The sequence below is a fragment of the Leptinotarsa decemlineata genome, unplaced genomic scaffold (assembly GCF_025532065.1).
Source record: "Leptinotarsa decemlineata unplaced genomic scaffold, Ldec_3_MD MMD2_tig00026294_RagTag_RagTag, whole genome shotgun sequence".
Classification (NCBI taxonomy): domain Eukaryota; kingdom Metazoa; phylum Arthropoda; class Insecta; order Coleoptera; family Chrysomelidae; genus Leptinotarsa; species Leptinotarsa decemlineata.
The window spans coordinates 708,841-723,133 of NW_027412674.1; the positions used below are offsets into that span (position 1 = coordinate 708,841).

Here is a 14,293-nt window from a genome sequence, read left to right on the forward strand (position 1 = left end):
AATGATAGTTGACATAGAAAAGAAAAAATTTGAACAATTTGTAAACATCAAGGATCATATGGAAAAACATCCCACCTACAATTTCCATTGATCATAGTGATATCTATGAATTGGCTACAAAATTCGCAGATATAATTCAAATGGAGCACATGATGTTACAAAACAAAATTATTACTCTGTGCTGCGACATATTCCCAGAAGCAAGATCATCCTCAGGTCAACATTTCTGGGTATCGGTTTCCAACGACAAATATCCAAATTTGAAGAAATGTGTTGAACAACTTCATTCGTGTTTTGTTCAACATATTTATGTGAGTCAGCATTTTCCTACTTAAAACAAACAAAAAATAAACACCGTTCTCGCTTGAAAGACGCTCATACATTGGATTCTTTAAGGTTGGCAATTTCCAACTACAGACCTGATTATGCTAAACTAGTGGAAGATACTGCGACGCAATGCTCACACTAATATATAGATAGGACCTATAAATGTTGATTAAACATCATCAACTCAGACTTTCTTTCCAAAGTATTAAGTAAATTTAAGGAAAGAATCTCATATGTGATACGAAAAGGAACTCCTAAGAAGTATGTGAATGGTAGATCGCACAGGGTCTCGTTAGTAAACAGTAGATCTTATGTCTAATCAAGTTGGCCAACCCTGATCTAAAGAATAAAATACGTTTCCTTCCAAGTATTTGTAAAGAGCGTTCCTGAAGCAGTTTAGATTTGACATTTCGTGAGTTGGACCAAACAGTTCCTTAAAACGATTAAAACACCTTGTACACTGATAAATATAACAGTTTTCCCAATCGATAGTCTGGAGAAAGGTTGACATATATTTTCACGCATTCTAGTTGAATATTTGTGAATAGAACTATTTGATAACATTGAAGCCTCTTTTTTTTTATATTTACAGTAATTTGCATTATATAAAGTGAAGGCAGTGTAAAAATTTGTAACTGTGAAAATAACTGTTTACATGAAGTCCTCGGATAAGCTCCCACCATGGACCTAATAATTTTTTTCTGCATGAGAAATATTTTATTGACATGAGTTGAATTGCCCCAAAACATCAGACCATATGTTACTTAGGGACTGGACAAGTCCATAATATGACAATTTTAATATTTCCAAAGACACTGTTCTTTGTAGCTATCTAATTATAAAGCACATAGGCTTAATTTTCTCGCAAGAACATTGATGTGTTTTTTCCATGTCATCTTATGGTCCATAATAATTCCAAGAAATTTGATAGAATTCACTTGTTCAATGCTTTTATTATTGATTTTCATCAGATAACTAACATCATTGTTCATATTTTGCGTTATAAATGTCATAAAAAAGTATTAGATTTGAGTTGAGTCTAACATATAGACCACTGATGAGAACCATAGCAGATCGAAATAGAGCAATCCAGTGTTGGATTACAAGTGTTTTGTTAAGAAGTTCAGGTTAAATAACTCATTAAAACTTCCCTCTAGTATGACTGTTGATTAGTGCCAAGTATATGCCAAGCTTGTTGCAATACTACTATAATTTTTCACAGACTTGCCAGCTTCTGCTTGTTATTCTTGAATGAATGAATTTACTTTTTATCTAATCTACTTATTCTATTTCTCTGTATGAACAGCATACATTTTTATCACTTTTCTAATTTGAAACCATTTTCTTGCCTGTAAAGAATAAATAATTACCATATTCCTGAGCATTGAAAATGATATTGAAAAAAGCGTCAGAACAAGTAGTCTTAAGTCATTTACCTGGGCCTAGGCCAGAAAAAAGGAGTTTTAAAACTGTTTTGAAAGTACATATTGCAAATTTAAAGCAATCAATCAATCAAATTTATTCATCAAAAAGCAAAATTACAAGGTAAAAAGTTGAATGTTGAAATGATAAGTACAAGTACAGACAGAGTAGACTTCAATTTAAATATTAAGGTAAAATATACAATTACACACATAGAATGACAGAATACACAATATATACAATAAAATATATACTATACAATACAATATACTATACAATTATATACTAAAAAATTATTCCAAAGTACAGAATGCAGCCTCAATGAGTACTTTTCTCAGTGACTTCTTGAATCTAAAATAGGTAGGTTCATCTGTGATATTTTGAGGAATTTCATTAAAAATTAGAATTTCGATGCTTAGAGGACCGTTTTGTGCTAGGTTCCATTTGTTTAGAGGAGTATTCAGCAAATGCTGATTCCTGGTGGAACGACCATGAATGTCATTACGACAGAGCAAAGCATTTCTACGTTTGTAAATGTAACAAGCAGTTTTCAATATGTAAAGTGAAATAAGGGATAATACTTGTAGTTTTCTAAAGAGAGGTCTACTAGATTCTGTTTGAGGTTTGCGAAACATGGCACGATTGCACTTTTTCTGTGTTAAATCACAGCAAAGTTCCATTGTGATATTCTTCAAGATTGTAGTACGCTTTTGTTGCAAGGGCATCATTAACAAGATTTCTGAACTTTTTATAGCTTTTTCCTTCCTAATTTCGCAAGGTATGTGATTATACAGCTTTTTATTTTCATAAATCAAAGAATACTTCGTTTGGCTCTTTTTTGACTAAACGATTCATGTGTGATTGTTTAACATTCTTTGTTTTATGTATGCTCTCAAGGGTATTTTTCTTTGTATAACCTATATTATCATTTGTTCTGTTATCTCTACTACTCTTTCTCATATCTTTGACTTTCCGTAAACATGTATAGGTATTGAAAGAAATCGCTAAAATAAAATTATTACTGTATTGTAATTCTATTGTTTATACGTAGTGAGAACTTGAATTTCAAATATTTTTTCAGCTGCTGAAAAACAACTGGTCGATGAAGTATTCAACAATGCAATGGATGTTTTGAATGATGATGACAGACACTTGCCACAAGTTGAAAATCTTTTACCTTTGTTAAGACGTGGTATTGGTATACATCATGGCGGTTTACTACCTATTCTCAAAGAAACCATTGAAATATTATTCGGAGAGGGATTGATCAAAGCATTGTTTGCAACTGAAACATTTGCCATGGGTTTGAATATGCCTGCCAGAACAGTTCTCTTCACTGGGATGAGAAAATTTGATGGTAGTGAATATCGATGGGTGAGTTTACTTTAATTATCTTTGTTTCACATTTTTCTACTAACTAATTGTTTTTAGATCACTTCAGGTGAATACATTCAAATGTCTGGCAGAGCGGGAAGAAGAGGAATTGATGACAAAGGTTAGACTAAAACTTTAATGGTATTTTTTTTATGCTTAAATTCAACCTAAATCAACATTTTTCAGGAAGAACACCAATAAAAGTCATATCATATCACGAAAAGGTTTTGAAATCTAAATAAATTAATTTTATAAATATTAATATTGGTTTTTACAAATTGGCAAACATATTGAGGTAGTTGCGAAAAAAATATGTAATCCGCCATTTTGTAGCTGCCGCCATTTTGGATTTACAATGATAGAGAATTTATTGAATTCTATTGTTATCAAAACTAAATGTATGTACCAAATATCACATCAATCTGTCAACAGGAAGGGGGTCAAACTTTAAATACTAAATTTGACAAACAAATAGGGCAAATTCAATGAAACTGTCAAAAATGAGAATTTATTGAAAATAAATATTAATAATGATAGGAAAGAGATTAAGAAATGGTTGAATGATCTCAATTTAAGAATCAAGTAAAAAATATGAACTATATATAACTAAATTTTGAAATTAAGAACAATTTAATTAATCAAGTTGAAAAATAAATATTCATGCATAATAATTGATAAAGGTTTGAATTTAGTAACAAACTCAATACATTAACTTTGGATGAAGTATATTACTTAGATAGATCAGAGGTTGATCAACAATATTTTTATGAAAAATTTCATATTATTTAATGAAAGCTTTCCGATTAGGTCTGTTATTACTAGGAATGAGAATATTAAATATTTCAACAATAATGAAATTGCTGAATGGAAATGCACTTTGGATGCCATGTTAATTTTATATATAAATAATAAAGTAAGTCGGCACCAATATAATGAGGTGAAAAAAGAATATGATAATCGCTTGAGAAAATTTAAAGAAGATGAATATTTGAACAGAATAAAGACTTCTGATAATAAAAATAAATGTATGTGGACAATATACTCGGAAGAACAGGAAGAAAAAAAAATCCGAATATCAATTACAATGGGAACCAGAAAAAATTGTGAATGACTATAACAAATAATTGATTAAAATTGTTCCAGAATTATTATCAAACCTCCCAAATATTCCTTTCGAATGTTCAATAAAATATAATTTTCATTCAATGTTAGCAAAGCCAATATCTCCTCAAGAGGTAATAGAACTATCACATAAAGTTAAAAATGAACACTCTAGTGTGTATGATGAAATTCCCACTTCTTTGATGAAAAGAAGTATACTAAGCATAAGTGAAATTATGTCATATACCATAAACAACTCCATGAAATTTGGCGTCTTCCCTTCAAGACTGAAACTATCCCTAGTGAAACCTATTTATAAAAAGGAGGATTCTGAACTTATGGAAAACCATCGACCTATAGATGTTCTACCAAGTTTTGCAAAATTATTTGAGCTAGCTATGTGTAATTACTTTACAAAATTTTCTATATAAATGTAATATAATTAGCAATAATCAACACGAATACTTACGAGAGAGATCAACAAACAGTGCAATATTTCAATTTACTCAAAATATAACAAACCTAATGGAAAGAAAATATTTAGCTCTACGTATGTTCTTAGATCGGTCAAGGGCATTTGACTGCTTGAATCACCAGATACTTATAAAAAAACTAGAACTATGTGGTATAAGCGGAAACTCACTGAATTGGATTGAATCTTACCTAACAGATCAACAAATAGTAACTATTAACAATTGTGGTCGAACATACAAATCTGAAATGCGGCAGTGAAAGTAGGAATACCCCAATGAAGCATTGAGGGTCCCTTGTTATTTATTATCTACATAAACGATTTATGTTATTCAAACACCCATAATTGGATTACAGTTTTGCTGATGACACTAATTTATTAAAAGGCCGTGAAACATACTCGGAAGTAGTAAAAACTGGTATGGAAATGTTTAATGATACAAAAGTAATAGGTTAATTTTGAATGAATCTAAAACTTATCTTATACTTTTTAGAACTAATCAATTACAGATAGAACAACCTCAAAATTTAAATATTGAAAACATTACTATAAAATATTCAGAATACACCAAATTTCTAGGACTTCATATTGATGAATTCTTGAAATGGAACAAACAGATTGATTATACAGCTAACAAATTGAGTAAAATTTCGTATGGACTAAGGGTGGTTCACAAATATTTCAACAAAGAATCGGTAAAAATTTTATATTTTTCCAATTTTGAGTCTGTAGCTAGATATGGAATCATATTTTGGGAAGCAATAGTAATTATGATGCACTGTTTGGAACCTTTGGTGTAGTAATGAATATTACTGGAGTTTTTTCCCAACACCAAATCGTTATTTTTAACACCTTGACACGTGTTTCGATCACCAAGTGATCATCTTTAAAGAGGAAGATTAAAACTAGAAACTAACGCGGAGCTAACCCTATTTATGCTATATAGATATCCCATACAGGTAAACCATCCAGGTGTACCACCCATACAGCTATACCAACCTAAATTAATTTTACAACTAACTACAACTGTTATAGCTGTATATAAAACAATTTTCAGCTATATAAAAATTAATTTCACAATATTGCCTATCTAAATTTATTTTTGCAATGTGTCCTTATGTAGTAATCAGTAAACCCAACATTATTATTTTAACAAGCTATATAGTATCCTCTTTGGTATAGGTCCATCATCGTGATTCATAATATTATTGTGTTTATTTATTTCTACACTCTCATAGGCATCTAGTTGCCTGTTGATGTTAACTTGTCTAACTAATCTTAATGAACTGAAGTCTATGGAATGGTTTTATTGCAAAATATGATGGGCGACTACTGATTTTTCAGGTCTTCCATATTTTAAGTGTGCTATGTGTTCCTTATATCTTACTTTAATAGATCTTTTTGTCTTTCCATAATATTTTGCATCGCAGTCCTTACATTCAATTTCGTAAATTCTCGACTTTGTCTTTTGGACTTTCTAAAAGGCTCTGTAGTGTATGACTTGTTTTAAAAACTACCTTCATACCTAGTTCATTGAAAATCTTTCCAAAGTTCCTCGTATATTGGTGGTATGGAACTGAGATGTATTTATCTTATTTTTGTCCTTTCTGAAAGTCGAATGAACGAAATCTCGCAAGCAATAGTAATATAAATAAAATATTTGTAATTCAGAAAAGAGCAATCAGAATGATGAGTAATTTGAAATATAATCAATCGTGTAGATATGTCTTCAAGAATAATGGGATAATGACGATATATGCTCTTTATTTGAATTGAAGGGGTTATATTTTTAGGAGTGATTAATTTTTTGGAAAGAAAGTTGCTCTTTATATTTATGAATGCTTGATGTTTGTATTGAAAAAGAAGAAGAAATGATTTCGTGCTCCCTACACATAGGTTAACCATAACCGAAAAAACTCCTCATTACATGTCAATGAAGCTGTACAATAAATTGACTAATCAAATCAAATATTTGAGTAGCATAAAGAAATCTAAGAAAGAAATAAAAAAATATTTAATAGATTTAGAACCATATAGTGTTAGTGACTATTTAGACCAAATCGAATTATAGAAATGTATATATTTATGAGTACATGTAGTCTTTTTTTTTGTTGACATTATTTCATTCTATGTTGTCTGTGTACAAGCTGTAATAGTTGGCATATTTTTGAAATGAAGATTATCATTATTAATATGAATGTCATATGAATAGAATTAAAGAATCGTTTGCGCTACTGGTGACAGCAATCGGAAGAATACATTTTTTAGGAAAGAAAGTTTTTGGCTTTCTGCTACTCCATCTTGATACAAAAAAAAGGATGAGGGAATCTTCCAAAGAAAGGAAGGAAGTAATCAATTTGAAAATAAGTAACTCTATACATGGATGTGTAGATCATGCAAAGAAGTAACTTTCAGACACAAACTGAAAGAAAGTCCTCCTGAAACAGCTACTTTCATATAAACATTGAATTACACAATTACAATTCAGGAGGACTTTCTTTCAGTTTGTGTCTGAAAGTTACTTCTTTGCATGATCTACACATCCATGTATAGAGTTACTTATTTTCAAATTGATTACTACTTTCCTCTCTTTGGAAGATTCCCTCATCCTTTTTTTGTATCAAGATGGAGTAGTAGAAAGCCAAAAACTTTCATTCCCAAAAATTAATCACTTCTAAAAATATAACCCCTTCAATTCAAACATTTTTTAGATGCTGATACATATTCTAATTCATAATGCTCATATTATCTCTCGAATTAGATATTGCATTACAATTTGCTCATCCTGCAAAAAATATAATTCATCGTTTAATGAATAAAGTTATGAAGCGTGATATTTAATAAACCATGGGATGCTCTATCTTCGGAACTTTATCAAATGACTAATAATATAACTTTCAATCATATAATACTCTTTATAAAAGCTGAATTCGTATTCAGATTGTCTGGAAATCTTCAGAAAAGTAATATTTGATTATTAAAAATTTATACATTACATGATCATAATACAAAATTTTCAATAATTTTCATCTTGATATACTACCAAAGAAAAGAACAATCCGATTTCGAATCTATTTCTTCTTCGAGGTAGAAAATAGAGACTGATTTTATGAAAAACAGACTTATATCATAAAAAATGAAGTGAGGGCAATCTGGTAAACACCACAAGGACCATGCCCCCATTAACATAAAAAAAAATATTTGAAATCAAAATGTTAACAAAAAACACCAAAAGGAATTCATAAATCCTAGGAATACTTTATAAAGAATTTCAATAATGGGTTTCAAAAATGTTCAAATAAGCTAAGAAACTAATTCAATATTGATTTCTATCCAACAGAAGATAACTAATACCGTGCTGGGGAAATACGTCAAAATAACTTGGCAAATAGAGCTGCAGTACAATAAAGACTCAAATTTTTACTGAAGCTAAATGATACTAGGAGCCAAATGATATTGTATTATATATTTATATATTTATTTAATATAATCATATTATTATTTTAATATAATCATATTATACAAAAGCACTGTAACAATAGGATTCTCAAAATCAATATACAATTTTTATACAATTTATACAATTGAAAATGATAATACAATAAATATGATATGATATATATACACACGCACATATATATATATATATATATATATATATATATATATATATATATATATATATATATATATATATATATATATATATATATATATATAAATATATACATACATACATACATATATATACCATACATTTTTACTAGGAAATATACTATACATTTTATAGTTCAGCAAGTTAATCGAAGATTTGGTTAGGTATACTAATTTCTGGTTACATTACTGAGTTTGGCACCTAAGTGATTGAACACTTGTATTGTGCAACTCTATTATATATGCGGATTTCAAATAAGTCTTGTAACAAAATGGCTTAGGAATAATATTAAAACATTAATTTATTTATTCAGTATTTTTAGAAAGGTGTAATAATTATGAAAAATATATGTTTTTGATAGAACACTGAATTTCTTGAATTTTTTTTTTCTTTTATACTGGATGGAAGAAGGTTGAATGCTTTGGGTAAAGTATATATTAAACATCTATGAACAATATTTTTGTTGCAGTTGGGAATTCTTAAGTGATGGTTTGTAGTACTTCTGGTTGTATAGTTATGTGAAGGATGGTTCTGATATTGCTTGTATTTGTAGGCATATATACATAGGCTATGAAAATATAGAGATCTTATGTCACCAACGTCTTCATTATAAAGTAGTGTTGTCTGATAACGTTTTGTTTTCCTTTATATCATTTTTAATACATAATTTTGAATGACATTTATTTTTTGTAGAGCATTTTTGTACATTCCTCCCCATACTAAAATACCATAACGAAAGAGTGATTCGGCCAGTGATTTGTAAATTAATGAAAGGAGATTTTTAGAGAGGATCTCTCGTAGTTGATAAAATTTATATATAAGCTTCCTCACTTTATTTGTTAGTCAATATGGTTACTCCATTTTAAGTTTTTATCTATTATAACCCCTAAGTATTTGATTTCTTTCAATACAAAGGAACTCTTTTTGATTTACGATTTACGATGATATACTGTGGCGATAGGCTGGGTCATGAATACATTTGACGTCTTCTGAATAGATGAGTAGTTTATGACCAGCATACATGTAAACTTTTTCCTTCACATTTTTTAAGTAATTAGTACTTTTAAAACCATATCTTTCGAATATAATTTTCAAATATTGTGATTGTATGTATTCAAAGCTTTGCTCAGCTATAGAAATATAACAGTGTTTCTATTTTTGCCAGCTGAGCAGTTGTTTAGGTAACCTAAAAAGTTTATAATTGAAACTGCTATGAAATTGTTCCAAACACTTGATCCAAATATTAACCAATTTTGTTATTGTAGAAAAAGACAGCAAACAGCTGTTTATATTTTATAGAAAGAATAGCTAGGGTAGAATATTTGTTTCATGGTCTTTCTGTTATATTATTCACTGAGATTTTTGTCAAACCTATTTTTTCAGTTGACTGTATATTCCCAATAACAAATTTCATGAGTTCATTAATAAAAGGAAAATACCAACCACTAATTCCAATTTTATCAATTTCTTGAAAATGTTTCATAATTTGATAAGTGTTCAAACAAGTATCTTTTCTCACTTTGATATTTACAATATGTTGGATCATTCCTGCCAAAATTTATTTGCTATCTCTGCTTGATCATCATACATCGATTAGAGAGAGAGAATAACTCTGGAATAAGATTAGTGGCAACTAAACATACCTAACTTTAAAAACTGATTAAAAAAGTTTTCTTCTATTCTTATCGGATAACCATTTCGTTTCAGGTATTGTAATTTTGATGGTGGATGAAAAAGTTCCTCCTGCTGCAGGCCGGGATATTGTCAAGGGTTTGCCTGATGCGATCAATTCTGCTTTTCATTTAACTTATAACATGGTCCTCAATTTGTTGCGAGTAGAAGACATCAACCCTGAATACATGCTGGAGAGATCCTTTTTTCAGTTTCAAAATCAAACTGCCATTCCTGGGCTTTATGAGGGTGAATTTTTTTTTCTAGCACTTATTTAAACTAATGTATCACTTTTATTCGGTTTGTTTGAACTTCTTAATTTTTTATAGATTATCAAAATAAATTGAAGATTTTCAATGAATTCCAAGTACAATGTGAGGATCAAATTTCATCATACTATAATATCAGACAAGAATTGGATACGTTGGGTTCTCAGTTTAGATTGTATTTAACTAAATCTGAATACTTGATACCTTTTCTACAACCTGGTAGATTGTTAAAGGTATGATATTATTACACTCCAACAAATTTGTTAAAAAAATCTGAAAAAAACATCTTTTTAAAGATTTTTTTTATATGGTTCACATTAAAATTATGCTGTGTTATAAAGTTATGTCCTTTCAGATAAAAACTCCAGAGGCTGAATATGATTGGGGTGCAGTTGTGAATTTCAAAAAAGTGAGTGAAATTATACCTGGCCGTAAGAATAAGCATGGACAATCCAAAACGCAGACAAAAGTAAAAGTTGATCTTTTATTGCACGTTATTTCTGATAGTGAAGGAGGGGATGTGATTCCAAAACCATGTAAAGATGATCAGGTGAGTTCAGTGAACAAAGGATTTTAATATACGAGGTCTGTTAAATACGGTGAATGTTTAAATTTTGTGGGTTACGTACATTCGATTAGGCGATTTTTTATTTTTTTTTATGTTTTCCTTTCTTTATGTTTTTTTTCCTTTTACATTCACTCCACATGGTTCTGTCTTTGAATGTATCTTCCATGAAATTTTGTTAGAGAAGTACGAATTTCATGGAATATGCAGTCCTACTTGGATAACAGACGAAAAATGGTGTGCATTGATGGGCAAATAAGTTTCACCCAAGGGTCGGTCCTTTGTCCTATTTTTTCTATTATCTATAATTATGATCTACCAAATACTTTTTGAAATCCCAATGTTATTACGGTAATGTATGCAGATGACACCACAATAGTAGTAAGTCTCTACCAAAGTGAGGACTATGTACCAAGTCTTAAAAACATAAGAAAGAATGCAAAGGGGTCGTTTACAGTAAATTAACTCATATTAAATGAAAGCAAAACTAGAACAATAATATTTGACACAGTCTGTTAAAGCAAACGATGAATTTATTAGATTTTTGGGGGTGGATATTGATAGGATACTTGCCAGGAATATATATGTCACATTTCATCGAAATTGAGTACTGCCATATTTGCTAAAAAAAAAAAAATCAACAGCTTGTGAATCAGTCAGCAGGTTTAACTGCATACTATGCGTTGTTTGACCACTACAGATCTTTGCCATCTGAATAGAGTATCTACAATACAGACAAAAATTGTCAGAAGTATCAACGGTGTACACAACATATACTCATGTAAATTAATTTCTTCGGAACCCCAAATAGATACATTATTTTTTTATAACCTGTTTAAAACTACTGAATGTTTAGAAATATATTGGTAAATATGTTATATTTACCGCAATTCACTCTACTATAAATGGACAAATTATGATACTGCCTTGAACTCGTTTAAATGAATCTAGATTCTGTGGTTTTCAGTTCAACCGATCACAACTACCTTCAGGCAAATATTTCTTTCAAGCTAAAGTTTCTGGAGGAGTACTTTATATCTCACAATCTCAAACTGAACAAAAACAAGACACAAATCATATCTTTTACCCGAAACGGCACAAATAATATTTTATGTGATGGTGTAACTACTTTAGAACCAGTGACCCAACTTTCCTTTCTTGGAATTATAAATGACACAAAGCTGGACTGGAAGAGCCACATAGATAAAGTAGCAACACAAATGTCAAGATACTGATATGCCCTGAAAATAATTACACAAAATATATCCACTAAGGCTGCGATGTTAGCATATAATGGTTATATTCATAGTCACATCAGATATGGCATTATGTTCTGGGGAATGTCTGTACATATTGCAAAAATTGTGTCTCACAAAAATATTTAACTTTTCTCAGAGAGAAAGCTGAAAAAAATATTTGTAGAGAAAAAAATATTAAGATTAACAGGTCTCTATATTTATGAATCTGTGGTATTTGTCAAAGAAAATATATCTCTTTTTGCGACTTATGATAGGAACCATGTCCACACAATACATGAAACAAAAATAACCTTTTGAATATAAAGACACATTTGACCTATCTTAAAAAAAATATACCTTTTTCAATCATTAATATTAATAACAAGATACCTGAATCTCGCAGAAATTTGTCTTCTATGATCATGAAGAATAAATTGAAAACTTTGCTTTTCTCCAAAGCTTATTATTCGCTGGAAGAATGCTTCAATGATAATTTAAACTGATGTTGTTCGTGTTGAATATTTCATGTATCATTATGCATTGTGATGTAGTTTAGTCTCTTTTGAACCCTACATATAGATTTATAAGTTCGTGTTCTGTATCTAATATAATAATATTTCATTAAGTATATTGACTGTGATAACCTTGTTATTCATACATATGTGGCCATTTATATTCTTATATTCTTAACCAATATTAATGATACTGCCTCATGATTTTCAACTACTTCTATAATGTTTACTGTAATTGACATGTTCTACACCTGAAAAGGTTTTTTATTACAAAGAACTAATAACGGGTATCTATCTATCTATCTATCTATTTATCTATCTATGTATCTATTTATATTGAAATCAACCTGTTCAATATATTACCATCATATATAAAGATTCTTCCTCTTAGAAAATTCAGAAAATATTTGAATTATATTCTAACAGGAAATCCTTTATATAGTTTTGATGACTATCGATTCTGTCAAATTACACAAAGGAACAAAATTCAATTGTTTTTTCATTGCGTGGAATTTCACGGCTGTTTTTGACAAATTCGAGGTCGCTGATTATAAATCTCCCCCCTTTGTTTTCCAACAGCTCTAGTTTTTGAGATACAGCTACTGACCATATTTGTGTACCACTTACACTCAATTTTCATAAAACTCAGCGATTCTTTTACAAATTCATTTTTTGTTACAATGTCTACATCGAGAAATATCTGAGAAAAAGATCACAACTATTTCTGTAACATCTGTGGTGAATATACATTGGAAAATCGTATACTAAGTGTGTCTGAGTTCCTAAAATGCGTTTATCTTCATTACTTTGGATTTCCTATAGACACCCGTGACAAGTACTGGGTTTCTAATGGGTCCACATGAGTGGAGTCCTGGAGATTATGGGCAAATAAGAAAAGACCCATTTTCAAGTATCAAACATATGATCCGTCAAAAGATCAGAATGATTGTTATTTTTGTGTGGTTGATATGAAGGGAATTTATAAAAGAAATCGGTCCAAAAGGTTATCTATTACTCGACCAATCCTGTACTCTAGCGATGCGCCTATGCCACAAGCATATGCCTACCTTTTAACGTGTGATTCCTAACACGGGTTGGACGATAGTAAGTGAAAATCGATTGTTCAGCCTGCGGCTTGAACCACCGACTCATACATCGATCGATTGAGAGAGTGAACAAAGCACCCATTTATTTTGAAGAAGGTGTTATGTCACATTATTTCGCCTCTATCTTATCTAGTTAATCTTTCTTTCACTTGTGGATGTTTTCCATCTTTATTGAAAATCGGCAAAGTCATCCCAGTATACAAAAAGCAAAATCCAGCAAATCTTGAAAATTATAGGCCCATTACTGTCACATCCTGCTTTTCTAAGGTTTTTGAATATTCTTATCTCCAAAGACTTATGAATTTTGCATTAGGTCATTGCATCTTCTCAGATAATCAACATGGTTTTCTGCCAGGACGCTCAACTCAGAGTGCTGTGTTGTCATTTTATGAAAAATTGATCAAAGCAATTGAATCAGGTGAGTGCTCTGTTGGGATCTTCTGTGATCTCAGCAGGGCATTTGACTGCGTTCAGCATGAGGTACTCTTGTTTAAATTGTACAAATATGGTATTCGTGGAGTTTCACTTGACTGGATACGGAGTTTCTTAACACACAGAAAACAATTTGTCAGTATATCTTC

At 30.2% G+C, this 14,293-nt stretch overlaps 1 protein-coding gene across 1 annotated transcript in view; it reads left to right on the forward strand.

Annotated features, from left to right (window-relative positions):
• The window catches only part of Mtr4 (exosome RNA helicase Mtr4), a 52,750-nt gene that overhangs the window by 13,037 nt on the left and 25,420 nt on the right, over positions 1-14,293 (forward strand). Inside the window, exons 7-11 of the mRNA XM_074180124.1 lie at positions 2,831-3,123; positions 3,181-3,244; positions 10,059-10,271; positions 10,352-10,524; positions 10,647-10,841. Of these exons, the coding sequence (XP_074036225.1) occupies positions 2,831-3,123; positions 3,181-3,244; positions 10,059-10,271; positions 10,352-10,524; positions 10,647-10,841 (938 nt within the window). The remainder of the gene's footprint in view (positions 1-2,830; positions 3,124-3,180; positions 3,245-10,058; positions 10,272-10,351; positions 10,525-10,646; positions 10,842-14,293) is intronic.